The sequence below is a fragment of the Plasmodium inui genome, assembly GCF_000524495.1.
Source record: "Plasmodium inui San Antonio 1 unplaced genomic scaffold supercont1.6, whole genome shotgun sequence".
NCBI lineage: Eukaryota > Apicomplexa > Aconoidasida > Haemosporida > Plasmodiidae > Plasmodium > Plasmodium inui.
In genome coordinates this window covers 439,111-465,840 of record NW_008481840.1, presented here as the reverse complement: position 1 = coordinate 465,840, position 26,730 = coordinate 439,111, and the positions used below count along the sequence as shown (strand labels likewise).

The 26,730-nt window shown below is 42.6% G+C and overlaps 10 protein-coding genes across 10 annotated transcripts in view; 4 read left to right on the top strand and 6 right to left on the bottom strand.

Moving 5' to 3' along the window:
* Positions 1-755: 755 nt before the first annotated feature.
* Positions 756-2,467, bottom strand: C922_01860 (CMGC/CDK protein kinase; the record flags this gene model as incomplete). Its single annotated transcript, XM_008817463.1, has 7 exons — positions 756-908; positions 1,026-1,112; positions 1,231-1,264; positions 1,441-1,787; positions 1,922-2,001; positions 2,124-2,273; positions 2,407-2,467. 7 exons carry the CDS (start codon positions 2,465-2,467, stop codon positions 756-758), a joined length of 912 nt encoding a protein of 303 aa, XP_008815685.1.
* A 905-nt stretch (positions 2,468-3,372) lies between these two features.
* C922_01859 (hypothetical protein) lies at positions 3,373-6,505 on the top strand (the record flags this gene model as incomplete). Its single annotated transcript, XM_008817462.1, has 2 exons — positions 3,373-6,189; positions 6,335-6,505. 2 exons carry the CDS (start codon positions 3,373-3,375, stop codon positions 6,503-6,505), a joined length of 2,988 nt encoding a protein of 995 aa, XP_008815684.1.
* A 1,068-nt stretch (positions 6,506-7,573) lies between these two features.
* On the top strand, positions 7,574-9,879 carry C922_01858 (tryptophanyl-tRNA synthetase; the record flags this gene model as incomplete). Its single annotated transcript, XM_008817461.1, has 2 exons — positions 7,574-7,801; positions 8,044-9,879. The coding sequence occupies 2 exons, from the start codon at positions 7,574-7,576 to the stop codon at positions 9,877-9,879; spliced, it is 2,064 nt and encodes a 687-aa protein (XP_008815683.1).
* A 960-nt stretch (positions 9,880-10,839) lies between these two features.
* Positions 10,840-11,994, bottom strand: C922_01857 (hypothetical protein; the record flags this gene model as incomplete). Its single annotated transcript, XM_008817460.1, has 1 exon — positions 10,840-11,994. The coding sequence occupies one exon, from the start codon at positions 11,992-11,994 to the stop codon at positions 10,840-10,842; it is 1,155 nt and encodes a 384-aa protein (XP_008815682.1).
* A 3,962-nt stretch (positions 11,995-15,956) lies between these two features.
* C922_01856 (hypothetical protein) lies at positions 15,957-16,358 on the top strand (the record flags this gene model as incomplete). The annotated part of the gene is made up of 1 exon (XM_008817459.1): positions 15,957-16,358. One exon carries the CDS (start codon positions 15,957-15,959, stop codon positions 16,356-16,358), a length of 402 nt encoding a protein of 133 aa, XP_008815681.1.
* Positions 16,359-17,083: 725 nt separating this feature from the next.
* Positions 17,084-17,633, bottom strand: C922_01855 (hypothetical protein; the record flags this gene model as incomplete). Its single annotated transcript, XM_008817458.1, has 2 exons — positions 17,084-17,121; positions 17,381-17,633. The coding sequence occupies 2 exons, from the start codon at positions 17,631-17,633 to the stop codon at positions 17,084-17,086; spliced, it is 291 nt and encodes a 96-aa protein (XP_008815680.1).
* Positions 17,634-18,995: 1,362 nt separating this feature from the next.
* C922_01854 (hypothetical protein) lies at positions 18,996-21,441 on the top strand (the record flags this gene model as incomplete). The annotated part of the gene is made up of 9 exons (XM_008817457.1): positions 18,996-19,042; positions 19,227-19,360; positions 19,882-19,988; positions 20,119-20,187; positions 20,326-20,388; positions 20,587-20,646; positions 20,762-20,861; positions 21,007-21,068; positions 21,235-21,441. The coding sequence occupies 9 exons, from the start codon at positions 18,996-18,998 to the stop codon at positions 21,439-21,441; spliced, it is 849 nt and encodes a 282-aa protein (XP_008815679.1).
* A 303-nt stretch (positions 21,442-21,744) lies between these two features.
* C922_01853 (hypothetical protein) lies at positions 21,745-22,890 on the bottom strand (the record flags this gene model as incomplete). The annotated part of the gene is made up of 1 exon (XM_008817456.1): positions 21,745-22,890. The coding sequence occupies one exon, from the start codon at positions 22,888-22,890 to the stop codon at positions 21,745-21,747; it is 1,146 nt and encodes a 381-aa protein (XP_008815678.1).
* Positions 22,891-23,661: 771 nt separating this feature from the next.
* C922_01852 (hypothetical protein) lies at positions 23,662-25,233 on the bottom strand (the record flags this gene model as incomplete). Its single annotated transcript, XM_008817455.1, has 4 exons — positions 23,662-23,800; positions 23,918-23,968; positions 24,129-24,209; positions 24,416-25,233. The coding sequence occupies 4 exons, from the start codon at positions 25,231-25,233 to the stop codon at positions 23,662-23,664; spliced, it is 1,089 nt and encodes a 362-aa protein (XP_008815677.1).
* A 1,214-nt stretch (positions 25,234-26,447) lies between these two features.
* C922_01851 (hypothetical protein) overlaps positions 26,448-26,730 on the bottom strand; it is a gene marked incomplete at both ends in the record, with an annotated part of 1,102 nt that continues 819 nt past the window's right edge. Inside the window, one exon of the mRNA XM_008817454.1 lies at positions 26,448-26,636. Coding sequence (XP_008815676.1) covers positions 26,448-26,636 — 189 coding nt within the window. The remainder of the gene's footprint in view (positions 26,637-26,730) is intronic.

Below are 26,730 nucleotides of genomic sequence, written 5' to 3'. Positions count from 1 at the left end.
TCAACGGGGAGGGGAGTTGTGGAGGGGGCTTTTTAAGGGGGAGTTTCTTCATGGCTTTTGAAGCGGTGAAGTGGGGGATCGGAAAATTGGGGGAGCAGCGAAGCAGCAGGTCCAGTTCCTTTCACCGCTTGAAAAAACGAGCCGACAAAAAAAAAAAAATTTCAAAATATTAACAAACTGAAGAACAAACGAACTGACTAACGAACGAGCGTGTCATGTTCCTTCACGCGGTGGCTCACCCAACAAAGCGCTGCACTTCGCGACAACGATGCCTCATTATGGGACTCGCAAAACAACTCCGCATGGGGTGCATGCGCCTGCCCGCACATCTTCCTGCACAGCGGGTTTTCCGGGAAGCGATCCGTCGGAATTGCATACGTTAGCTCGTCAGTCATACCTCTTCTATCAACTTAAAGAATGCTTGAAGGCTTTATCTGTGCAATGTCGTTAAAGCAGGGGTGCTTTAGGGCTATCTCGCAGAAAAAGGGGGGGGCGGTGGTGGTGATGGTAGCATAGTCACATGGGGAATGGATGACATTATGTAGCGCAGTAGCGGAGGGGCAGTAGGGACCACACATCAAAATAAGAAATATAGAATGAAAAACGAAGGAATCCAATGTGTAGATGCGCCCCTAAAAAGGATTCCTACTAGAAGGAAGGAAAACTCTTTTGATAAACTCTCAGCCAAAAGTGACGCATGTGCAGAGAAAAACAAATCACTTGTGAAGGGCCAACCAACCAAAGGCAGAATACAATTATGCACATTTGATTGGCAAACCTTTTTCAGCACCCCATTTTAATTTCGAACCTTCTTTTGAAGATATGCGATATGCCGGGTCGTAAATCAGCATTTTTGAAATCAAATCGGCGGCGGCTTCGTCTCGAATTATGTTTTTTAGTTCATTCGTCTGCGAAAGGGGAAACGCTCATGGGGGTGACGTGGTTGGATGGCGCGGCTGGGTGATGTAGTTGGTGTGCTAAAGCAATTTTGTTGCCCTTCCCACAACAGCTACAGCTGCGCGCACCTCAAAATAGGGAAACATCCTATGCCGGTCTTCGTCCCCAACGGACAATTTGCTCTTATCGCCAAGAACCACATAAATCAGATCCAGCTGAAAGGTAACACATATAAGAATGTGCAGTTGAATCAGTTAATGTGCATTTATAGGAGTATTCTAGATGGGGGTTATTATTTATTTTCTTTTTTTTTTGCGTGTGGGGGGTCCCTACCTGTGATTCGTCATTCTTCCCGGGGAATAATGGCCTTGGGATGTTTACACAAAAGAGGCATTTTTTTTTTTGCAAAAAAGGTTGAAGAAGTGAGGCGAGTATTTATGTTTAACACGATGGTGTGGTTCACTCCAACATGGACATTTGCTTGTGCAAAAAAAAAAAAAAGTGTATGAATCCCCCTTCTGCGAGAGACGCAGCAGCAATTACCTGCCCGTTATCAATTCCACGAAAAGACAACCCAAGCTCCATACGTCCACCTTGTGGTCGTAATTCTTCGACTGAAGTAGAATTTCCGGCGATCTGTACCAGCGGGTCACCACCGTGGGAGTCATATTTTCGGTTCTTTCAACAGACAGTCCCAAGTCGCCCAACTTAATTTCTCCACGGGAGTTTATAAATATGTTTTCCGGTTTTATGTCCCTGTGTAGGTAGTTATTTCCATGCAAGTAGGAGGTCGCCAGGAGAAGCTCAAAGATTACGTACTTCACTTCCCGGATGTTCATGCTATACTTCTTCATCAAATTCAGCAGATCGATGTCGCAGTACTCGAAGGCCTTTATGTGGAAAAGCGGGAAAGGTGACGGTCAGTCTGTGGGAATTCCTGCGTATATAAATATATACATATGCACCTTTCGGAGATTTACACTGCCTTTTTTTTTTTTCGTTTTTGGCGTGATTGCCGTCCTACCAGGTATAAACAGGAGTTCTCTAAATTTTCTCCTTTCAGTTTTTCCTCTATATCTCTTCCATAAAAAACGTACTTGAGGTCTATCGGAAGGTGGATGGGGGGAATGATGGATGTGGAGAATGGTGGATGGAGTGCACACTGTGCAAGTCTAACGCATGGGCGTGGTGGTTGCGAAATGCAGAGATGTGTTGGACAGCCCTACTTATAATATTTTTGTGCCGAATTTTCTGAAGGATGGTTAACTCACGCAGGATGCTTTTGCTTATTCCATAGTTGTCATCGCACAAGTTAATTATTTTTTTTATGGCGACAAGTTGGTTCTCATCCTTGTCGAGCGCTTTGTAAACGATGCCTGGGGATGGGGTTAGGATGGTGTGGCATTCCATGTCGTGTCGTGTTTAACTCTTCACCTGTTAATGCCTTCAAATGGCACACGTGAAGGAGCTCGCAGTGGAGAAGACCGACAGCCTCGAAGAAAACCTCACCATAGGTGCCCTTTCCTATTACACACAAAAACTCAAAGTTGGAAATGTCTCTGGGGATCATTTTGGTGAGCTAAACAAAGCAAAACTTCCCTGTGAGAAAATCTCAAGAATGGCTCTTCTACGTTAGATGTAACAACCACATTGGAGTATTCCCAAACTTGGTTAATCTCCAATTTGGAGATCCTCCAAGTGAGCGTAGATGACTTGAAGTGCTCTTTCTTGTGCCTGTTCCTTTTCCCGTTCCTGTGCCCTGCTTCTCATTACCGTGGAAAGAAAAAAGAAAAAGTTTAAAAAGGGCCCAACATGAGATAGCAACTTTTGTGCATTATTTTTACGCTCCGCCATTTCTTCTTATTTTTTCCATGCTGTCGCCACGATATGGGCTTTTCTTTTTTTTTTAGTTTGTTTTTTTTTTGTGCCCCTTCATCGTAGTAGGCGCAAAATTGGGGTTTCCGAAAAGGAGACCCATCCCCAAAATGGTTTGTTCCTCCTCACAAAATGAACACGACATCTGTTCGAAATGTTCATCGCCAAGTTCTCCAGAAAATGTAAAGAAGTGGAAGGGAAAAAAGAAAGGAAACATAAAATTTGGGGGATGTTATTCTAACCGTTCGATGTAGATACAGTGGAAAAGTAACCCTATTGGGGAGGACTCAATTTTTTGCCAAAAAGGGCTATTTCCTATCGTCGCTACGAGGATGGTCCTACTCTTAACTGAGTTGCTGTTAGTTTTAACTTGAGTCTCTTTTTTCTCGTTTGGCCCGTGACAGACCCATCCTGAGGGTGACACACAGACAGACCACATAGCACCACTGGTACACCAGTGTTTTGAGAGTAAAGGCAAATCAATTTTTTGTACTTTATTTGCAAGGAGATGCTGCCCAATCGGGGCATATTTGCCAAAGGAATGATCGTCAACAGCGCGCAGAAGCGGATTCCACGTGAAGCCACCAGACCCAAGGCGACATGATGAGCCGCAGGTCGTGTCAGCTGGTTGAGGTCGTGTGTCGTGGGCCGCCGTTTGAAGGTCTAAAATGGTGCACTATTTCTGGAAATTTTCGTTGCACCTTTTTGAGCATATTCCCCGGGGGAACATCCCGGAGGAATTTCTTCTTCAAAAAGGAGAGCGACAGAATAGGAGAAACGACAAATTTGCTGGCAAAACTGAATTTAAAAAAATTCGTAAAAAAAGGAAGAAATGAGGGAGGGATAACCTACTCGAAGGAGGCAGAGCGGAGAAAGAAGAACTGTTCTGGTCAATCGTCAGACCAAACGGATAAGGAACATCTTCAAAATGTAGACACGCTGACCGAAGGCGACGTACAAAGAATTGATAAAATTCTTGCAGAGTTCACCAGAGAGACAAAGCAGCGAAATGGAGAGGGACACCTGCTAGAACTGATCGGATTAAGAAGCAGCGGAGAGAACATCAAAGAAGCCTGTCTGGTCTGCATACGTGCATGCGATATGATTCTAAAAAAAATGTGCAAAGAGGAAAACATCTTCAAAATCGTTAACATGGTAGATACCGTTTCAAATAATTTATGCAAATTAGGAGACGCACTGGAAGTGCTGAGGAATCTGCACACAAACCAAGGGGTGATGGCGAGGGCACATGAGGCGTTGGAGAAGCTAACCAGCTACATCGACATAGTTAACATTGACGAGGAAATCTACCATTTTTTAAAAACAAAATATGAGCAACATGCACATAAGCTAGATCAGGAGCACGCCGAAGTTCTCCTCAATATGATCGTGTCCATGGAAAACCAAGGGGTCCACATAAAGGATAAGAAACAAAGACTAGAATATTTGGAACTCCAGGCACAAGAAAAATATATTTCCTTTCATGCTACACAGAACGTGGCAAATGAATATGACGGTGTGTTCATACAAAAGATGAGACTGCTGCCTTTTATCGAGGAGCAGGTGATACATAATTACCAGGAAAAAATAAAACCTCTTATTGAAAGTGGAAAAGTAAAAAAAAATTACACACGTGAAAGACTCGACTCAGCCGAGTGGGTATTTCTCCTCCAGGACAGCTCCTTCATCATGACGGTGCTTGAAAATGTCAATGATGAAGAGGTAGCAAGGAGCGCCCACGCGCTACTGAAGAAGCCAAACCAGACATTCCTAAAAAACATACTGGTTCTGCAGTATTATAGAGATATGCTAACCCAATTTCGCAATTTTAAAAACTTCAGTGAGTACTCTCTAAAAAATTGCATCCTAAACAGCCCCGACAAGGTCCACTATTTTCTGAGGAATTTTTTTAATACTATTTTGCCCCACTTTTTTGAAGAGCTGCGGTTTGTGGAGAGGTACATCGAAGCGGTTTCATCCAGAGGGAAGAAGACAAAGGCGAAGCGTTCCCACAGCGGTGCAGTGCACGGTGCGGTGGAAGGCGCCCCAGAAAACGTCTCCGAAAGTACCTTAGAAACCCCCAAGCAGTGGTGCAACACAGCTGATAACCACCCCTGTAGCAGGGACGGAGAAGGAAGGCACTCCAAGCTAACCCCGGAAAACGTGTTCTACTACATGAACCAAATACGGAAGGAAAAGCTCAAACCGATCGAGGCGAAAATGAAAAACCGCTTGACTCTGTATCAGGTCATTCGCTTTGTCGTAAACCTCTTGAAGGATTCCTACCTCTTGGAGATGGTGAACGTTGCGCCGTTGCCGAACGAACTGTGGGACGAGAGCATATTAAAATTTGAGATAAGGGACGGGACCTACACATACGGTTACGTATATATGGACCTGTTCGAGCGAGAAAACAAGAGCCATTCAATTGCTCAGTACACCGTTCGGTGCTCCAAAAATATGAACGCCTGCTTGAAGCACCAGTGGTTTGAGGAAAGCGCGCGCGAGTTTCCCTTCTTCTACACGGGCATCGTGCGGGGCGGCATAGACATCGACACGGACAGGGACATCGGAAGTGGAACCACCCACGACACGGCCAAGTGCCCATCAGATGGGAGGAGACCTCACACACAAACCCACCAACAACCACAGCAACAACCCCACCAACAAACCTACCGACAGACCACGTCGACCTTCCTTGTCTGCAACTTCAGTATAAAATTGAGCGACCTCGAGGGGACAGCCTCCGCGAGTAAGCCCCCTCAGGATAACATCTTCATAAATGAACAAATAGCCAACTCACTTGGAAGAATAAAAATGTCCCTCGACAAGGTCAACATCTTTCTGCACGAATTTGGGCACACACTCCACTGCATACTGAGCTCCACATATCTGCAGCATCTGTCTGGAAATAGGGGTGGCGTAGACTTCTCAGAGTTCTCGTCTCACTTTTTTGAGGAATATTTAAACAGTTACGATGCGTTGTTGCGACTGTATGGAGGGGATGGTGAAGAGGCGGAGGAGAGCCATGAAAAGACGGAGACGATGGTAAAAAGTTATTTGGATAGAAAAAATATTCTCTGTTATTATTTCATCATGCAAGTTACGATTCAGTCCATCATTGACCAAATTTTTTATTGTCTGTCGGACAAATCCAGTTGCATTTCTGAGAGAAATGACCTAATTGAGAAGAAAATAAATGAGTACTTCTCGGGGGTGTACTACAAGGACATATTCATACTCGAGTTATTTCCGCAGATTCATTTTTCCAAAACGACACATCTGGTGCATTATCCTGCCAATTATTTCTGTTATCTGTACTGCTCCGTGTTGTCCAAATATGTTTGGGAACGGACGTTCAAGCGGGATTTGATGAATCGGGCGAAGGGCGCCGAAATTGTGAACTTCATGCGCGGGGTGCGTCCTACACTGCGTCTTTCGCGTGACGATCCGGTTGTGCATACATAGATATGTTCCCACCACAACATGCACTTGCTTAAATGTACGGATAGACATGTGTCTTCTTCTTTTTTTTTTTTTTTTTTTATTTGCTACTCCGCAGGGCTCGGTCAACTCCAGCTTAAGAAACATCATTGCACTGGTGGAAGATGACTTGGAGAAGGTTGAGTACTACACGGAAAATCCGCAACACCTGCCACTTGACGATTTTTTGGAGCATTACTCGGGTGAAAACAAGAACGAGGAATACAACTCCTTTTTGGAGGCCCTCTAAATGGACAAAAAAAAAAAAAAATATAAAAATATAAAAAAAAAATTCCCCCCTTTTTTTATCGTGAAAAAGTGAAAGTTGTTACACTTGATTCAACTCGTGCACAGAAATCTATGCGCAAATTTGTTCTACGAAATGGATTTGTGTTAATGTTATTTTTTTTTTTTTGTTAAAGCGACAAGAGTATGAAGTTAAAGATTGTTCATCCTGTTACATGTGCCAGTTGACTTTTTAATTTTACTCCCCTTTGGTGGAGAATAAAATACGCGCGCAATGGTCTTTGCGACGTGGCGTTATTTTCGCCCAACCTTCGTCCTCACGACAAAAAAAAAAAAAATGAGTTTGTGAATGAATGAAGGCATGTCCATGATGCGGAAGAGGCACATCTCGGACGGTCAAAGAGGAAACGATACGGTTTTGCCACTCCTTGCGTGTGAAATGTCGCTTAGCGGTGGGACAAGGACGACGTGGTTACGCGAAAAAGTAATAACGGAGAAAAAGAAAAAGGGGCACGGGAAGAAGTAGCATCTCCGTTTCAGTAGAACATGTGCTGCTGCTGCATGATCATATGGTCACTTATGCCCCATTTGTCCATTTTCCCATTTACCCTGTTTCCACGTTGCCCTCCTCGCCGCATTTTTTATCCGAGCACGACGAGCTGCACGTCATACCTAGGAAGACCCAATCCACTTAGCAATTGTCCCATCCACGCCTGGTCGCGCACGCCGAGTTGAAGGCTTTTGTCGCGATGAAAGGGTGAAAAGGGAAAAACGAAAAATTTAGGTTGAAAAATTAAGAATAAAAAAGAACTAACATAGGACAAAATAAAAAGCAGAAATAACCAACGAAAAAGCGCATGCAAGGGAAGCAGTGGGGGATTTCCTCTGCCACTTTTTTTTCACACAAAAAAATATGAAAATGAGCTCGAATTTGAATTTCCTTCTTTTTCCTTCTTTTTCCGGCATTTGATCCAAGCAGATAAAAAAATTACCAAGCAACCAAACACAGCTTAAGATAAACGAAGCCCCATCCCTAATCGACACTGCATGAAAGAAGTTGAAGAACCCCCAAATGGATAAGCTAAAAACGGTGTATTTGGATTCGGCCCTGAGCATAATCAAGGGGGCCCTGTGCATCATCCTTCAGATACCCACTAGCAGGACGACCGAAAGCGTAAAAAGAAAGGTACTAAGATCGAACCGAAGAGAACGAGAGCACGAGCAGGAGGAGGAGAAGAAGAACACTGCTCATAGGATCTGTATTTCTTTTTTTCAACGAGTTGATGTGGCCACAGGGGTGGTAGGCCGATTTGAAATGGAAATGCATCTCCTACGGTGTGTGCTCCCAGTTGTGCTGTCTGCCCAGCGCAGGGGTTCTAGCCAGATTGGTGTTCTTCAAGGCGCCTATTCTGCTTCGCTAATTCTGAGTTGCTAATTCTACGTCGCAAATTCGGAGTCACCAATTCTGCGTAACCACCTTTTCGAGTATCTCCTGACCGAAACTAACGGGGCTCACTGCGCTCCCCTTCCTCCCCACCGCAGCAAAACAACAATGGCGTGCTGATCGTGAAGTCCATCTTGATGGAGCCGACGATCAGCCAGTACGATGACATAAAGAAGCTGATCCGGAACAAAATCCAAGAGCAGGTCCCCTTTTACAACTACCAAATGAAGAGGGCCCTTGCAGAAATGATTTACGGAGATTGCATATATGACAACTTTGGGCTCGCAAAGGACATCAGCGAGGTCAACCTCATAGCACTGGAAGAATGGAACATCAACTGCAACAGAAATAGGGTCCTCCAAAATACAGGCTTGATAAAGGAAATCCAGATAAACGAGTTCAAATATTTGACTACGAAAGAATCCTTGGAAGTTCATTTTGCAGTGAACCCCAAGTACACATTTGAAGAATTGAGTACTATGTACAAAAGTGAAAAGAATCTCATCAATTTTTTGTTGGCTCCAATTGTTAAAGTTTACACATCAGAGGAGACTGTCGTTAGAGGAGAGGATCCCATGAAGGACGATTTTGTGTACGCCCATGTAGAAGACATTTTGCAAAAGAATAAAGTGCTGCCCCCATCGGGGGTTGAAAATGTGAATTACCAAAGATCTAAAGAAGTGACCCCATGGGATGTGAACATAACTGAAGAAGGAATTAACTACAATAAGTTGATAAAAGAATTTGGGTGTTCCAAAATTACCGAGAGTCATATTAAGAGGATAGAGCATCTGACCAACAGGAAAGCTCACCATTTTATCCGACGAGAAATATTCTTCAGTCATAGGGACTTGGATTTTTTATTGAATTATTATGAACAGCATAAATGCTTTTATATATATACTGGTAGAGGACCATCTTCCTTATCCATGCATCTAGGTCATTTGATCCCATTTTATTTCTGTAAATATCTTCAAGACGCTTTTAACGTCCCATTGGTTATTCAAATGTCCGATGATGAGAAGTTTCTATTCAATCAAAACTACTCCTTAGAATATATTAACACTTTGACAAAGGAAAACGTGAAGGACATAATCGCTGTTGGGCTGAACCCAGAGCTGACCTTCATTTTTAAGAACATACAATATGCAGGCTACTTATATCCAACGGTTTTATCTATCCATAAAAAGACAACCCTAAATCAGAGCATGAATGTTTTTGGCTTTAATCATTCGGATAATATAGGAAAAATATCGTACCCGTCTTATCAGATTGCTCCCTGCTTTTCGCAGTGCTTTCCGCAGTTCCTTCCTCCCAATATTCCTTGCTTAGTTCCGCAAGGCATTGACCAGGATCCCTACTTCAGGCTCAGCAGAGACATCGCGGTGAAAATGGCTCTACACAAGCCCGTTGTTGTGCACTCCGTGTTTATGCCGGGGCTTCAAGGGGTGAACACAAAGATGAGCAGCACGAAGAAGGACGAAAAGGGAAAGAACGACTCGGGCGGGAAAGACGGAACGGGACAGAGCGGCACCCCGAAAAATAGCCCCAGCAACAGCACCAAGGAACACAACAACAGCGTCATATTCCTAACCGACACGCCCGAACAGATCAAAAATAAAATTAACAAGTATGCCTTCAGCGGGGGAGGGGCCACGATTCAGGAACACAGAGAAAAGGGAGGCAATTTGGAGAAGGACATTTCGTACCAATATTTGAGATACCTCATGGAGGATGACGAGAAGCTGCACGAAATTGGAGAGAAGTACAGACGGGGAGAAATGCTAAGTGGGGAGCTCAAGAAGATTCTCATCGACATTTTAATCGACCTGATACAGAAACACCAACAGAGGAGGGAGGCCCTCACGGAGGCGGAGATCGCCTATTTTTTTGACGCCAGCAAGCCCGGCTTGAGGAAGTTCAGGGGGGGTTAGATGGTTAAGCGGCACGTTGAGCAGCGCGTTCAGCGATGTATCCGAGATAATGCAGACATACTCCTGCGATTGCGCCCCCGCCCATCCGCCTCGGCACCTAATTAGGAAACCACTTGTAATCCACACGTTGGAGCACCCCCGGGGTGGGGAGCGGTCAAAACTGCGAACAGACACGGCGAACCTGCCTCCTCCAACCCGCATGCAGTGTACTTATAAGCGGATGACACGCAGAATTGGAGTGGCACATGGAGGGAAAGCTACTCTCCCACTATGCGTTTGCAAACGGTTTGTCAATTTGTCCATCGGTTTCGTGCTCGCCGGAGCGATTCCATGATTGTACTTTATTGTATTTTTCTTCATTTTGATTTATTCTACCTTGCTTCGTTTATTTAGCCGCGCTTATTTCGCCGTGCTTATTTTGCTGCCCCTATTTTGCTGCCCTTATTTTGCTGCATTTTATTTTTCTTTCTTTAATTAGCCGAAACGGTGTGAAGATGTGCCTACGCGCGCGCGACTTTAAGGGGAGAGGCCTAGCGAGACCACTGTGAATCCCCGTATCTTTGTTCAACGGCACATCGGTCCACCTTTATTTAGCCATTGTCGGATCGTCGCCCTTTTCTGCCCTCACTTAGCTGTGAATACGGGGCGGTAACACCCCTTCTCTTCGGAGGCGAAACGAGGTTTTCCACGTTGACGAATGTTTAAAATTTGATTAAAATTAAGACGGTGAGTACATTTTTTTTTCACATCGCTCGTCTCCCTAGGCGTGTTATTTTGTGGAGGGAATTTTCACATACGCATGATGCGGGCTGGGGAGTGGAAGCCCGCGGGGGTTATTAAAACAGGCATGTACGCACGTTTCGAAAAAAAAAAAATACACACAGGTGCATATACATATATGTATTCATATCTATACATATATGTATGTGTGCAGAGCACAGCTGCGCGTGTGGTGTGGGGCTACCGGCCGAAGAACATGCTGTTCGGGTTGGAACTGCCGTAGTTGATGTTGGCCTTGGAAAAGTCCATCTCGGGGTGCATTTTCTTGAACTTCTCAAAAATTTCAAACTTCTTCTGTTCATCGGACGTGGGCAAATTCATAGCCTTCTGCCTCTGGTCGTAGAGCATTTTTTCCACCACCGACCGAGTCTCTGCATCGAGGTCCTCCATCCTGGAGTTCTCTGGAACGATTTTCTTAACGTCAATTTCGGAGTCGCCCTTTATAACCGTAGACCACCACTCCATTCCGTTTAGCTTTTCAATGCACACATGGATAACCCTGTTATCTTCCAAGGTCCAAATGGAGTCCTCTGGTTTTATATGTTTATAAAATTCTCCATCAATAATAACTTCGTTTTTAACATTCACATACAATTTTTTGTAAGTTATTTCTAACTTTATGTCCTTCGTTTTTACCTTCTGGTCCAGATTTATGTACATATCAAGACTGTTTATAGTTTGCGTCCATGTGTATTTTTCTGTTTTTCCACCATTTCCCTTGGGTGGTTCATCATTAGTGTCATCGTCCGAATCCTCTGATTTATTTGCCTTCCGATCGTTCTTCCCTTTCCCTTTGGCGGAATATTCACTTATGGGAGTGGTTCTCTTTTCACCTCTGTCTTTCTTGGAGTCCCCTTTTCCGTTCGGAAGGTGTTGATTAATGGCTAACTCTTCGTCTCCCATTATTCCATCCTCGTCAATTTCGACGACACGCTTCTCCTCCTGCATGTTGTCCAAAGCAGATGTTGACGTTCCGTTTTTCACATTATTGTTCATTTTCAAATTTGTATTTTTCCTTTTTTCATTCACTTGGTCTTTCCTACTATTACCGTTACTGTGTTCCCTTTCGTAGATTTTTTTCTTTTCTTCATCCATTTTTTCGTATTCCTTTTTTAATTTCATCAAATATTCGTCCTTCCGTTTGTAGTACTTCCTCAGCGTTTTCAAAACGATCTCTTCACATTGTTCTATGTTCTTCGAATTTGTAATAAAGTCTGTTTTACGCAACAGGAAGGAGAAAAAATGGTTCATCAAACTGTTAATGTCTCCACATTCTTTGGCAATGTTTAGCATTATAAAGTCAAATTTCTCGTTTACCACTACGTCTGTATCCATCTTTCGTCCTTTTCTTTTTCTCTTCAGCTATCCTGTGATGCTACGTTGCCGTGGTGGTGGTATCTGCGCTTCACCACAAAGTTACGACGGTATTGTACATATACGTAGAAAGCGCGAGTATAATAAATGTACTTCTTACCCTTACGTATATACCACTTCTATATATAAAATGAACGAACGGGCAGGCACTACATATGGCGCTATTAACGTACGGCAAGAAAGAAAAAATTAAAAAGTCGCGTCACAGAGAGTAAGCTTTCTTGGTCTGGCAAGGAAACAAAAAAAAAAAAAATTCGCAAAAAAAAAGGGCCCACCCCAAAAAAATTGCCTTTTTTTGGCTCCATTTTTTGTTCTCCCTTTTGTAAAATAAAATTGTTAGCCGCACGGGGGATGTAAAAAGGAGGGTGCGCTTCGCTGCTTGTAGCACGTTTGGAGTTGCCCAAAGGAGGCTGCCCATATTTTGAAGGTGATCTGAATGTAAATGTACGTATGGAGGTATTCACATAGTACGCCTCTATACATGTATCATCCACGCTGTACGCATGTGTACATGTTTGCATTATCGCGTAAACGTGCAGTTGTCCACGTGGAAAAAGCGTTTATGAGTAGAAAAAAAAAAAAAACGCGCACTGCGTTGGAACCCACGCTGGGAAAGGGAAAGACCAAACACCTTACGTCAGTCGTGCGAAACACGCGTTGTGGATGCCAAATTGGCTTAACCCAGCGGAATTGAAGCTGTCCGATCTCAGTAAGCCTTCAAAATGGTGAATAAAAATGCATAGAAGAAAATGCAAGCAAAGGGGGGGTATTACCAAAATGGGGAAATTATACCAACGTAGAATAGAGGCGTACATTCCAACGGGCTCGATGGAGGCTCAACTTGGGGGGGGGAAATAAACGCTCAGTTAATGTGACATCCCGCTTGCGAATTGGCGTAATGACCCCTTCGCAGATAAACACTTCCACGTTGTTATGTTCAGCCGCTTGGCGAGCCTTCATCTGCTCCCCTAAGTTAGTACGTTCCTTCCAAAACGGGAAAGACTCACCAATTTTAAGCGAAAAATTGCTCCGCCAAAGGAGCAACATATTGGCATATGCCACAACGTGAGCAAGCATCGAACACGCACCTTTTACCGTTTAAATCTCGCTTCTCAACCGGAGGAATGAAACATCGACTTCTCCCTAACGTACGACGCGAAATGGAAAAGCGTCCAGGTGAATAGCACCACCGGTGTGACACGTACATGCGCACATGGCATACATACAGCTGACATTTTTTGAACCCCGCTTTTGTTGTGGAATAGAAAAACGAACTCTGCTATCCATGTGCTGCTATTACGCACAAATACGCCTACCTGTAGCAGTAGCAGAAGTAGCAGCGTGTTTGATTTGAATCAAACATATGCAACACTTAGGCCAACTGTCCAAAGGGCAAAACAGCAGGGGGGGGATATCCCATCACCTTTGGGAAGTATCCCAGTGATCGCCCCTTTTAGCGCATTAAAAATGGCAGCGTAAAACAGTACATATGCTGCCTTCAAATAGAGCAATTTTGTTCTTTTTTTTTTCTGTAAACATAGGTTAACATGTGTATTATACGTATACACATGGTGAAGAGTGAAAAGGAAAAAAAAAAAAATTATCCTCAGTTATCTCCTAATTTGCGCATCACTGGCGTTTACTTACAACCCTTATTGGGGGCCCCCATATCAGTACGTGTTTACCTCAACCTCGATTATACTTAGACGCGCTGACGGCAAATAACTACACCATAATTTTTTCATTTGCACGAATCCACACGGGGTTTTATTTCGCATTTAATTTGTTTATCTCGCGCGGGTGCAGCAGAAAGACGGGGTCACCGCAACGTTCCCCCATATTTATCGAATGATATCTTTGAGGTGGTGGTATACAGATGGTGTCACCTCTTTCGAAGTTGTGCTCATTTTTTACCCACCTTTGGAGATTACTCTTCTTTCTTTTTTTTTTTTCTTTTAATCGCAAGAGGATTACGTTCTTAGCAGATTCGAAAAGAATATGCTGTATGTTTCGATCTCTCTTGTAAAATTTTCTTTTTTTTATTTTTTCTTTATTTTGGCGCTTTCTCGAAACAGGTGAAGTTGGGTCTTCATAGAGAGGCGTTTTTCTTCATCAATAAATAGCATCGATCTGTCAACGGGGGGACGAACGGCCTAAGAAATCCCCTCCCTCTTTGAGCAGTTTACGTGATTTGCGTGGTTTACGTCTTTTGCGTGGTTTGCGTAGCCATATCACGAGAGCAAGTTTTGACAAATGATACTCACGCTCAAGAAGGGGGGTGAATCAAACTAAATGTAACACCAAGGGGGCAAAGGATATATACTCATTGTTGGGTTGCACAAAGGGACAAACTAAACCAACACGTAATTACAACTTTTTTCCCATCCATCATTTGTTTGGACGATGATTGCGCAATTTTTGGGAATCCCTTAGGGATGTATTCCAAGTCATTGGCCTAACCCTCTTTTGCCATCCCCCTTTTTTTTTTATAGTAAGTACTACTACTCGTTTGTGGTTTTTTTCCTTTAAAATTGCAGAATGGAATAATTTTATGTGCTTTGCTGAAACGGAAAGGCCAAATGCTCTTGTCATGAAAATTAAAAATGCCATTTGAGTCGATCGTAGGTATGTCTCCCCCCTCGTCGTCCCACTTCTTCATCTGCTTCTTCCTCCTCCGCTCCTGGTATTTTAGCCATCACAAAGCATGCGCCTTTGGCAAAATATGCCCATAATCATATATTATAATATATAACAATATACATTTACCTGCTGGCCCTAGGGCCTTGTCAAGACAAAGAACTATTCTTAGAGAGGCCACTTCCTTAAGTATTCTTGCGAAAATAATATGGCAGTAAACGAAGGCGCATGCACTAGAGGGTAGTAACATATAATAATATTATATGCGTCCATTTTTTTTTTCGTAACTTTTTTTTCAAAAAAAAAGGTTCAAATAAGGAAAAAAAAAAAAAAAATATATACAATTAATTCATCATATTTTTTTTACGCGGAAAAATCATGCATCATTAAAATTTCTTCACATTTGGGTAAATTTACAAAATAAGAAAAATGTACCATGAGTTTTTACTTATATTACATTTTTTCGTAAGAAAGAAATAATTTTTCACGATTGCAACCTGCTCATTTTGCCACTATTGTAAGTTCCCTTTTTTTATGCTTTGCTAAAAAAGCAATGAATTCGCGAAACAGTTGAAAAAAAAAATTCTCAGCATTTTGCGAGTTAATTTTGGACCACTTGAAATGACACACGAAAAAGAAAATTGGCAAACGGAAGATCAATAAAGCATTAACTGCAGATCGATAAAGCGATTGAGCAACGATTTACCAAACCAAGTTGCGTACCACTCACCTTGTCGATTTATTACCGTTACCAGTGGTAGGCAAAATAGCGAACCTACTCCAAAGAAGCCGCAAGTTTGATTCCCCTGCAAAAGTTTAACCGCCCAATTTTCGTTTTCGCGCAAAACATAATGTAATAACCCTCAATCGGTTAAATTGTCATCGAAAGGGCAATTATTTTTTTTTTTTACTAATTGTTCGCCACCCCTCCAAGTTATTACCTTCCAAATTGACGCTTCGAAAGTTTTTGCAGAAAGCGAGCACTTTTGCTTGTACAAGTGAATATATGTGTACACCCTCTGGCGCGTTATAAATTGCTCACTGTGGAGTTGTCGAAAACGCACGCGCACGTGTATTCGTGTAGATATGATCATACATATATGCTCACACATGTATGTTCATATATACACGTTCATATATTCTATGCCGTCGCCCATTTAAATCGGTTTTCCATATAACCTGACAAAGTCGTGCCTGTTCTTAACGCCGAGAGCCCGCTTGTACTTATCCCTTCCGTTGTGGAGAACCATTTTTTTCATACACTGTATATGTACGAAGCCTGCAAAATGGGTCTTAAAAAGTGCATCGTTTCCTTTGCCTTTTTTAACCTCATTTCGTATGTAAAGAAAGAGGGCAACGACTCATGCCTGTGCAATCCAATTCCATTCCCTATGGCGGAACCCGAACCCGAGTACATGGAGGAGGTCTCGTATTCACCACTACCAGAACCACAAGCACAACCAGTTCCCGATGACGGAAATGTAAACAACGGTAACAATAATTTTTATAAGAATGGAAATTTCAATGGAGGAAATGATGATGGTGACGACGATGATGACGATGATGAAATAATTGATAACTCCAATGATGACGAGGATTCCGACGACAATGATGATGACGATGATGACGAAATTAACCAAAATAACTTAAATAATTCCGAAAATAAAAGAAAAAGAAATAATTCGTAGATCTCTCTAGTCCAAAAGAGCCATGTTTATGAAGAGAAGATGGAGGATATCCACGAGGGTGTACCATCCACAGGGGTATACCCTCCGCAGTGGCGCACCAACCTCAGACACACTTTTGAAGTGAACAACCGTGTACTTTGTTTTATCTTAACATATTTTTAAATACCATTTGGAAGCATTCGCTTTCTTACGTGATGGTGTCTCCTCTGTACGTATAAAACTCAGCAGAAGTGAACGAAGAAATGAACGCAGAAGGCTACGTGCAGGCGTGCCGTCCCGAAGCGGATCTGATGTTCTGCTTCCCCTTACGCCAGTCATTTCCATTATGAGAAGTGCAATGTGTATATGAAGCGGGTGCGTCTACTCTTGCGCTTCCCGTACCCTTGTTCACAACATATTCAACTTTTTGCTCACACTGTGAAAATTGCCAATCTTTTTAATCCCCTTTCTGTCAACGAACAGAACGAATAAGAAGCACCACACCCGTGTTGTGCACCCTCCATTTTTTTCTTTTTTTTTTATTATTTTTCCATGTGATAATAAAATCATCTTTAACAAAAAAGAAAAAGGATTTTTCCTTTTTTTTATTTTTTTAATTGTTTAAACTAAACAAGAATTTCATAACACTATTCGTAAATTAATATAAACTGAAGAAAAAAAAAAAAATGAGCAAAAAGCGAATCGTTCTGGGGGAAGTGAAACCTTTTCTGTCCACGATCCTCCACCTAACCAGTTTTCTTAATCTGTTGTCTGTACTTCCGACCTGAAGGAAATGGACGGGTTAGTAACAAAAAAAGGAAAGTTAAATATGTTCATGAGAAAATTGAATGCACGAAAGCAGGGGGCGGGGCACCCATTCCCCACAAAGTGATCTTTCCGAAGATATGTCTTCACCACGGATGGGTCATACAAAGCTCATGGTGACACTGTCAAATGAATTGAAAAAAAGAACAAAAGGAAAAAGAACTAAAAACACACTGGTTTATTTGGTCGCTTTACTCTGCCTCCACCATCCTGCTAACCTGCTGTATACAGATTGATAAACTGCGATTTATATTTTGGGTTCCTCGGCGCCTGCTTGTAAAAAATGTACTTCTCTAAATACTTGGGAATTCCTCTAGATCTGGGGGCCGGGTTTGATAAAACTTGTTTGTGCCTCGGGTTGGCATTGCAATCGACTCCTGAAGTTTTGTGCGCACAAAATGGGGTGCATACGTTATTGGGAACAACGGACATAGGAATGACCATTGGAACTTTTCTCAAATGTGAGAACATAGTGTGAAGCCGCTTGTTGCTCATTGGCACTGCGTCGACTCCGAATGGCTACTCTGACGAGGAAAATCTCTCCTTACGTACCGAGTAACGGAATGTGCCACCTGTGAATAACATATCGACACGAATTGCAAAGCAGGGTCAGAACTCCTGCGCATTGGGGGGGAGAAAAAAAAACAGCAAATTAGAAGCAGAGTGGTAACCACATGGGATGCTGTTACGCTTCGCATAAATTTCAAGTGGACATGCCATCTACAATTGCAAAGGTGAATTCGTCCCATTTGTGCAGTATACCTCTGTGCCACATTTTTAAAAAAGTCCCGCCTTTTTACACACAAAAAAATAATGTTTGACGGTAAGGCTAATCGGAAAGAAGCGGGAAACTTCCCCAGTGCAAGATGGAGACAAACTAATCAAGAAGGTTTATCCATACATATATACATAAAGCTGTTCGCAAAAAATGGAGCTACACATGCGGATGGTGTTCCTTTCGAAGATTTCTTTTTTTGTGGACCTTTGCTAAGAGCTGGCGCGCTTACAAGTGGCTCAACACGCTCAACCCTATTGTAGTGCTGTTTATTTGAAAGAAAATTTCACTTCGTCACGCTTGGACAATCTTTGGCCACCTTTCGCCGCGTTTTTCTGAAAAGTCTGTTGTGATGCCGTAAGGTCATTCGCCTCTTGGATTTTTTTTTTTTTTTCTTTTTTTTTCTTTTTTGTATTCGTTCCGCCCCCCTTCCTACGCTCGATGCTTTGTTAACATACGGGTAAAACTTTTACGATCTATAATCCAAGCGCTTCATTGCGAAAGGGAAGATGAATGAGCATTTTCTCCTTTTTTTTTTTCCGCTCCCTCGAACGGAAGTTACAATGTTATATGAACGCATACCCTGCATATTTACACGTGTTTACGCACTTATGCGGCGCCCCATTTTGTGTGCATTCAATTTGCCAATACGGCCAAGTTTGAATATTTACACAAAGGGGCCCATTATGTTCGTACCATTGGGACCAACGCATGAGAAAGAAGTCATATGACTAACAAGGTGAGCATGCGCCTGTGATAATTTTTCGATCCTTCCCTTTGTTGCATGGCTTGTGAGTATACAGAGCATTCCTCCGATCACCACTTTGCATTTTCTTCCAAGTTTGACATTTTGCTTACAAACTTGAAGCTCATTTGGGGAGAAAATCCATTTGCGTAAGTGCGCATCAGTCTGTTTACCTACAAGGGGGTGTTGTCGCCAAGAGCCCATTTCTTACTCACACGTTCACGCATACGGACGTAACGATCAGAGTTTACAAAGCAGGGGGAAGCTTTGGTCTGTGCTGCGAAATCGCATTCATCGCCTCGCCCGCCGCCAAATGATTGAAGATCCCGTAGACGAAAACTATCACGTATACCTGAACGCGTAAGACATTTGTGCATTGTTTTGTGGGCACATGCTATTATGCTGCTTGTGCAAGTGTGGCCTATTCGCTTACCAGAACGCTTTTTCATTCGCAAAAGTTGATGCACTGCAAACACGTTTATGACATCAAATTATTTGCAACTTTTCTTTTTTTTTTTTACCTGTCTTTTTCGAATTTACACAGGAAAAACTGGCTGAAAGAATTCGAACATACAAAAATACACGAAAATGATTTGAACGAAGTTCTTATGAATTTCTTTTGCGTCCACAGGATGTATGATGTTGCGAGTGAGTTTCAGAAGGAGGCCCGGGTAAAGCGTACGTAGATGAGCGTCATGGGGGAGTTGCCTGCAGAAGGGAGATCGCAAACTGGGCAACGGGCAGGATGCTGTAAAACTAGACCCGTGTGAAGTTTCTCTACAAAACGGGAAAAAATGGAATGAAAAAAGAAAAAAAAAAAAAAAAAGAAAAGAAAAAAAAAATAACAAAAGAACAAAATAAAATGGTGAAAGAGTTCACAATAGTGTCACACTAGGGTAAAAAAAAATGATGATTCTATGCGCAGAAATAAAAATCAAAGTCGTACTACTATGTAGAATGATGATACTTGATGTCATCCTTGAACTGATTTTTTTTTTTTTTTTCACATGATCTGATAATTTGAAATTGTCGCCAAATATGAGCCACATTTTGTTGCCTTCGCAACCGAGTTGACTGAGACAACTTTGACAACGGAGAAATGTGTCACTATGGAATCAGAAGACAGTTAAATATGTTGAGCTGCACAACTAATGTGGGCATTTTTTTTTTTCATCTTTTTTTGTCAACCTCCCTCACAGCTGATATGCCAATAGAGACAGTAAAAATTCGTTACTTAATTCAAAATGAAATTATGAATAACAAAATTGAGGAGGCCATAGAACATATCAATAATTTAGACAAGGGGGTGAGCCATGATTTTGTCCTTTTTTATCTCGCATTATACCCTATTGAGCTTTCCCCGTTTTTTGCATATAGTTACTCGTTGCGAGCACTTGATCATGCTGCTCCCTTCTTTCACGTATCTGAATTTCCAGATTTTAAAAAAGCATAAGGACCTTGTTTTTTTCCTCAAGAAGCAGCAACTATTAAAATTAATTTTGAACGTGAGTAAACGGGGCAGTAACAAAAGTAACCACGCCTATTCAGTTTATTCCTCGCAGATGTCCACAATAGAGGAGCGGCTCCATTTGTATGTGCACTTAACATGGATATATTTTTTTCCTTTCCCACCCCCCTTTCAGAATAACATCAATGAGGCGATATTATATTCGCAGCAGGAGCTGGCCCCATACGTGAACGAAAAGGTTTGGGAGTCCCCGTGGGGATAGCGGTGTACGCGTGAAGCTTACACATGCATGCCCTTGGTTTGTTTACTCGTTTTCATTGTTACCATTCCTTCGTTTATTGCTCTGCTCATAGTTGTTCACTCGCATGTGCGCACTTTTGTATACCTTTGTTGCATTCCATGCACGCTAACATTTTTCCCGCTACCCCCCTCACAGCCATCCCTCATTAGCGAGATTGATGACGTCATGATGCTTATGGCATACCAGGACTTTAATGTAACCCTGCATTCGTTTCAACGTCGTCACTGCGTCTGTTTCGCCTCCCGTTTTGCCCCCCGTTTTTGCTTCTCCTTATAAGTTGCCCCTTGTGAATCCTTCGCACAACCCGCAGAGCGAGGAGGCCAAAAAGTTAATCCAAAAAATAGAGAAGAAGAAGAACACCCTGAAAAGGATCGACGACATCATCTTAAGTTACTACAACGTTGACAGCGGTGAGTTGCAGAGAGCCTCAAAGGAAAAGAAAAACTCACGAGTGAACGGGTGGGTGGTCCCACCAATATTGCCCACCTTCACAGTCACACACAAAACCGTGCCTTGTCATCTTTTTATGACATGGTGAATTTTTCCCCCTCGTAGAAAGTACACTGGAATATATCGTTAAAAACATCTTCTTCACGCAGAATGTATTGAGTTCGAAGGTAGGCAAGGGGAGGGGCTTGCGCGAGGCACGTGTGCAAGGACGTGTTCCCCGTCCATGTGCTACTTTCTTGTACCCCTTCGATGTGCTACTTTCTTGTACCCCTTCGATGTGCTACTTTCTTGTACCCCTTTGATGTGCTACTGCCGTCTCCCTCCCCCAAACAGTACCCCTGCAGTATCCCCAAACTGAAAAACCTGAAGACTGGCTACATCGAGTATTACGAAAAGCAGAAAAAGAGAAAGAACAAAAAGTCCAGCAGAAGAACTAGACACAAGAGCAAGTCCAAGGAGAAGATTTTCGACGACAAAACTGGGGAAGACACGGCGAAGGATTTCGAGGTGACGAACGAGGATGACTATCGTTCCGTTTAGCACAGCGGCGCTGTAATTTATTTATGCATTCATTTATGCATGCATCCATTTATTTTTTTTTTTTTCATGTTGATGCGTGCATATGGGAATAACTCGCGACAGTTAATTTTCCCCCTTTTGATCACTCCATGGTTATTTTTCAGGGGGACTACCTCTTTCCCTCCCCCCCGTTGTCCCTACGCTTATATGTGTTTGTTCTTTACGATATTTCACCACTCGCATGATGATGTGACTGTTTTTCCAGTGGCGGGGCTCGTACGGGCCTCCGCGCACCTGGCAGCCACGCGCGCCGATAAAGCAAATTCAAAAGGAATAATTTATAAAGTTGTATATATAATAAAACAGAGTAAAGGTTAAGATGGAAGTGGTGACGAAAAAGAGGCCGTAAAAAATTAAAAGAAAAAGAAAAACTTCATCAAAACTGAAGTAGGAAAATACAAAGGAAACATTCTTAAATAATGTTTTGTATTTTAAATAAATCCTCTTACTCATGGTAAAGTTGAGATAAATATTTAACCAATAAGTGAAGGTGTTGTAAATGTGCAAACAATACAGCAAATTTATGTACGTAGTTATGTAGAAGATTATTTTTTTTAATGTTTTATTGCGTGTGCGCAGAAAGTGAATATAACTTAAAAGTACGGTGATGATTATAATTGTAAACGTGTTAATAACGATGTTGTATATTTGATTTACTTGAATTTCGATGATGTAATGGAAAAGGAAGAATATATAGTACATGACAAATAGCAAATTTACAAAAAGCTTCGTTTTGTTTTTTTTGTTTAACATCTTTTTCGCCTTTTGGTCATCATTTTTCAGTTTTTTTTTTTTCACATTCTGATTGTGATGATTATTTTCGCATATTCCAAAATTGTTTTTGAAAAAGGATTTATCATCAAAATGTGTCTTCTCAGAATCGCTGTAAATTTTCTGGTTTATTTCTATGCTCACTTTTTTCCTGATTTTGTACTCATTTACGGACCGATCCCTCGGGTGATTAGCGCAGCTAGTGTGGTTGCTTGGGACGCTGTGACGATTCGGGTTTATAGCTGGGTTTATGCTACAATTCATGTTATTGCTGACTTGGCTAGCACTCACACTGTTTCCTCTTTTGTTGCCGCTCCTGTCGTTATTCTTTTTACCCTTGGGGGCACAATCGGGAAGGAAACCCGGCGTCGCATTTTCTTGGTGAGCTGACAGGCCCTGTGGGGCTTCGCTGCAAGGGGGATTGTTTCGCTTTATAGCCTTCTTTTGGGGAGCAGTCTTCTCGGGCACCGTCTTCTCCTGCCCCCTCTTCTCGGACATCGTCTTCTCCTGCCCCTTTTTTTCCTTGCCCTCCTTTTTGCTGCCCTGGTCTATCTCTTCCTTTTCATTCTTTCTTTTGCACAAATTGTTGTTTTTATATTTTTCAAATACTTTGTCATAGTTTCCGTATAGCTTATCCATTTAACGTTTTCCCAATTGAGCTGCAGTATATTTTACACGTTTGGTTCGGTTGCGCTGTGTTCAAGTGATCACTTTCGCGAGGGATAGCACCGCGTGGGGCAGTACCTTGTAGGGGAGCGCTATGTCCGCCCAACCACTCTGCGGTGAGAGCCCTTTTGCGGGGAAATCGCACTGGTGACTGTCTTTGTCGCTGTTATCTCGCCAGTTCGCGCGACTTCCCGTTTTTCATTTCAGGACGTTGGAGGTATACCACAAGAAGAGCACACAAACATCCAGAGAAATTTTTTCCACTTCGATAAATTTAACGCATGCATGCGGGCGGTTATAGCGAGTTTAATGGAGTGTGTCATGCGGGAGGTGCCTTGGAGTCGGAAAATATTAGGCACGAAACGCCCGCATGTGCACATAGATGTATGCGTGTCCATTCACACAGAGCTACATGGCAGCGCATGAGTCTGTGCACAGACAAACCTTTCGACTCTCTGAGATAACGTTTTAAAAAAAACAAAACATTATGCGAAGGCAACACATAAGGTGTTAATCAAAAAAGGGAAAAAAAATTGTAAAAAGGAAAACGAAAAAGTAAACTGAAAAGTAACCGCTAAGGGAGTAGCAGCTGAAACGTGACCACTAAAAAAAAGATAATTGTACAGGCTTCATTATGAAGAATAATCAGGGAGATATTTCTTCTTCACTTGTGAACCTTGTCTTTTTTTTTTTTTTTTTTTTTTCTTCTTCCACTTTGCGCATTTATTGTGCCCACTTTTCCGTTTATTCGCTTTCTTCTCTTACCCCCGCCTTAGACTTCCACAAATTTTTCCTCACGTGTTGCAAGTCCACTTTGGGGTCAGACTTATTTGGTCTTGCTTCCCTAAGGGCAACTGGTTCCTCACCAGATGTGCTTTCATATCTACGAGTTAAAAATTGTGAAGCAAGTATTAAGAACAGAAAAGGGAGACATGGGAAAAGCTTTGAGGTGCCATTTCTCCTGATCGAAAGGTAGACTTATCACGGGGATTTTCGTTACCTGTCGTGCCTCCACCTATCGCTGGCGATCGATCCTTCATCGCTCATTTTCCTGCCTCAGGGGGGAAAAGGGAAAAAAAAAAAAAAAAATAAATAAAAATAAAAAAAATATGTGTATTCACTGTGGGTTCTTACAATTTGTAAGCATCCATTAGTGCAAAACTAACTTACACTATTTTCAACCTTTTTAATATTTTTTTTTTGGGTGTTACTTGTGCCTGTGCTTTTTCTTCTTCTCGTACGCCAGGAGGAGGGGATTGAAGGGGTCCTTGGGAATCGGTTCGTCGTAAGAGCTACGAGGGAGTGAAACGCATAGGGGAGAAAATGAACACATGTCACACTAGGGCGCGTGACGTTAAACCATGTTTCGCCGCATTACATCTCCTCTAGTGGTATACCATGTCATGTAGGCTTCACTATGGAGAGACTTCCTGCACAATACAGTGGCGCCCTTTTTTTTATTCAACAAAGCTTTATTGTTGACGCATGGAACACTCACCTTCTTGTCCTCGATCTGGACCTTTTGTGTTTTTTTTTCCTGTCTGCATCCTTTTGCTTCCTGTGCCTTCTGTCGCTATCGTAGCTTTCCTTGGAACTCCTTTTCCTTTTCGTCCTTTTGTCTTCATTGGACCTATTCTCGTGTGTGGACTCTTTCTTTTTCCTCTTCTTCCTGTCTTCTGCTTGGTCGTCATTTTTTCTTTGCTCCCCATAGCTATCCTTCCTTCCGTCCTTTCTGTGCTCCTTTTTATGGTCGCCTTCGCTCACCCCTTCGCGCTCCCTTTTGGATTCTTTTCTGTCTTCCCTTTTGTCCCTTTTTGTGATATCCTCCTTGCTATCATTCTCTCGCTCTTTGCATTTTCCTACTTTTTGTTCTTCCTTTTGGTTTACTTTCTGCTCCTTCTGTGTGCCTACTTCGTGCTCGTCCATTTCGTCCACCAGCACCTGCTGATGCTCCCGTTGATCCTCTTTTCCGCTTCTAGCGCTTCTACTGCTGCTCCTCGTTCTGCTCCTTGACCTGCTTCCCCGTTTCCTCTTCCGGGTGTTCTTCCGCTCCCTTTCCCGTTCTCGTCTCCTTTGCCTTTTTTCTTTTTTAATTTTCCGGATAACATTCATATATAAATCTGAGTCGATGCCTGTGCTGTTGCTCACGGTCGAGATTGAAATGTCACTTAGCGAGTCAGCATGGAGGAACTTCTCTTCGTCCTTTCTTCTGTCCTCTTTCGCGTGGCCTTTCTTTGTCGCCTTCACATCGTCCCCATTGGTTGCCTCTTTTTTGTATACATCCAAGGGGTTATTCAACAGATTGGTGTCCTTCATTTTGTGCGTGTAAATATATTCTATCTTTCCCCGAATGGTACATTCATTGCGCGGGTACAACAAAAGAGTGTACGCGTGGTACGCCGCGGTTCAAGCAGGTAGGCATTTCGCGCTGTCCTCTGTTTTTCCCCCTTTGCTATGCCTCCCCTTCGATTTGGGTCTGATTCGCCGTTCCCCCACTTCTCTTTTGCTTCACCTCGCTTTGGCTTAAATTCACCCCCCCACTTTGCCTTTTTTTTCACTTTTTAAATGTCGCTGCTAGACACTACAAAATGGTGCTAACGGCTAATAGTCACATTTATGTGCTCTCACGAGTGACATTTTTCGCCGTGTTGAAATGCCCGTATGTTGTATTCCCCATCTTGCGTTTGTTCATTGTTTGCCCTTCTCTATACATTTTTTTTTTATCCTTTTCTTTCTTGCGCCAGACGATATGTTTAAAAATGATTTTGCTCTACGATAGCATTGGGGAAGGAAAAGTTTCGGTGGGGGGCAAAAAGGATATGAGAGAAATTCGCCGCCAATGGCCAACTGGCCAACTGTCAACTACCAATTGCAAATTGCAAATTGCCAAATGTTCCAAGTTTGAAAAAGAAACTGGGAAAAAACTGACAAGTTGCAGCCCCTGTGCTGTTTTGTTTTTGCTCATTTCTATAATTTTCGTGCTTCCCTACTTGTTCCTCCTACCATTTTATATACATAGGTACATACATACATAATACATGCATATATTTTTTTTTCTCTCTCTCTGCTGGTCACGTACCGTTTTCTTGCCCCTCGGAAGAATACGCTGAGGGATGAATATTGATTGGCACAAAAAGAAGGGCAGCGTGAAAAAACGGGCGAAGTGGCACACAACGTTATTAACATTCAAACGCAACAAAAAAAAAAAAAAGGTACCACCCGTAAGTAGCTCCGCGTACACCTATTTGTGTACCCACGTGAGGAGCCCAAATGAGGAGAAACTTTCACCCCATTGTTTGTGAAGTGGCCGCAGCTAATAAGCCAACCATCGCAACCGATCAATGAAGATATACAAGGGCATATCGGCACATGCCGCTCGGTGCTGACCGTAATAACATGCACTGCGCTTATGTAGTGCCATGTGCAAGAAAATACGGGGGACACAATCACGTGCGGCCTTCGCAATCAGGCTAAACGTAGACATGCGCCACTGCGTAGAAAAAAACGCCATCGCCACCACTTCCTCTTCGTCAGAGCTTTTTTGCGAACTCCTGCAGTTGATGCTTTATGATATCCATATTTTTTAACAAGGATTCAAATTCGGGTCTGTTGAAAAAAAGGACATTCTTGTTTTTGCAGCATATGCATAGATTCGGCTCCACTTCCTTCACTCCTTTTACTCGGTTGAGGACAAACATGGTACGTCCATACAGGCCCAGCTATCGAAGAGGGTGCGCCGCGTTGGGCAAAAAAAATGGAGTGTCAACATGGTGAATTGAAAGAGTAGGGTGAGACGGCTCCCCCCTGGTTACC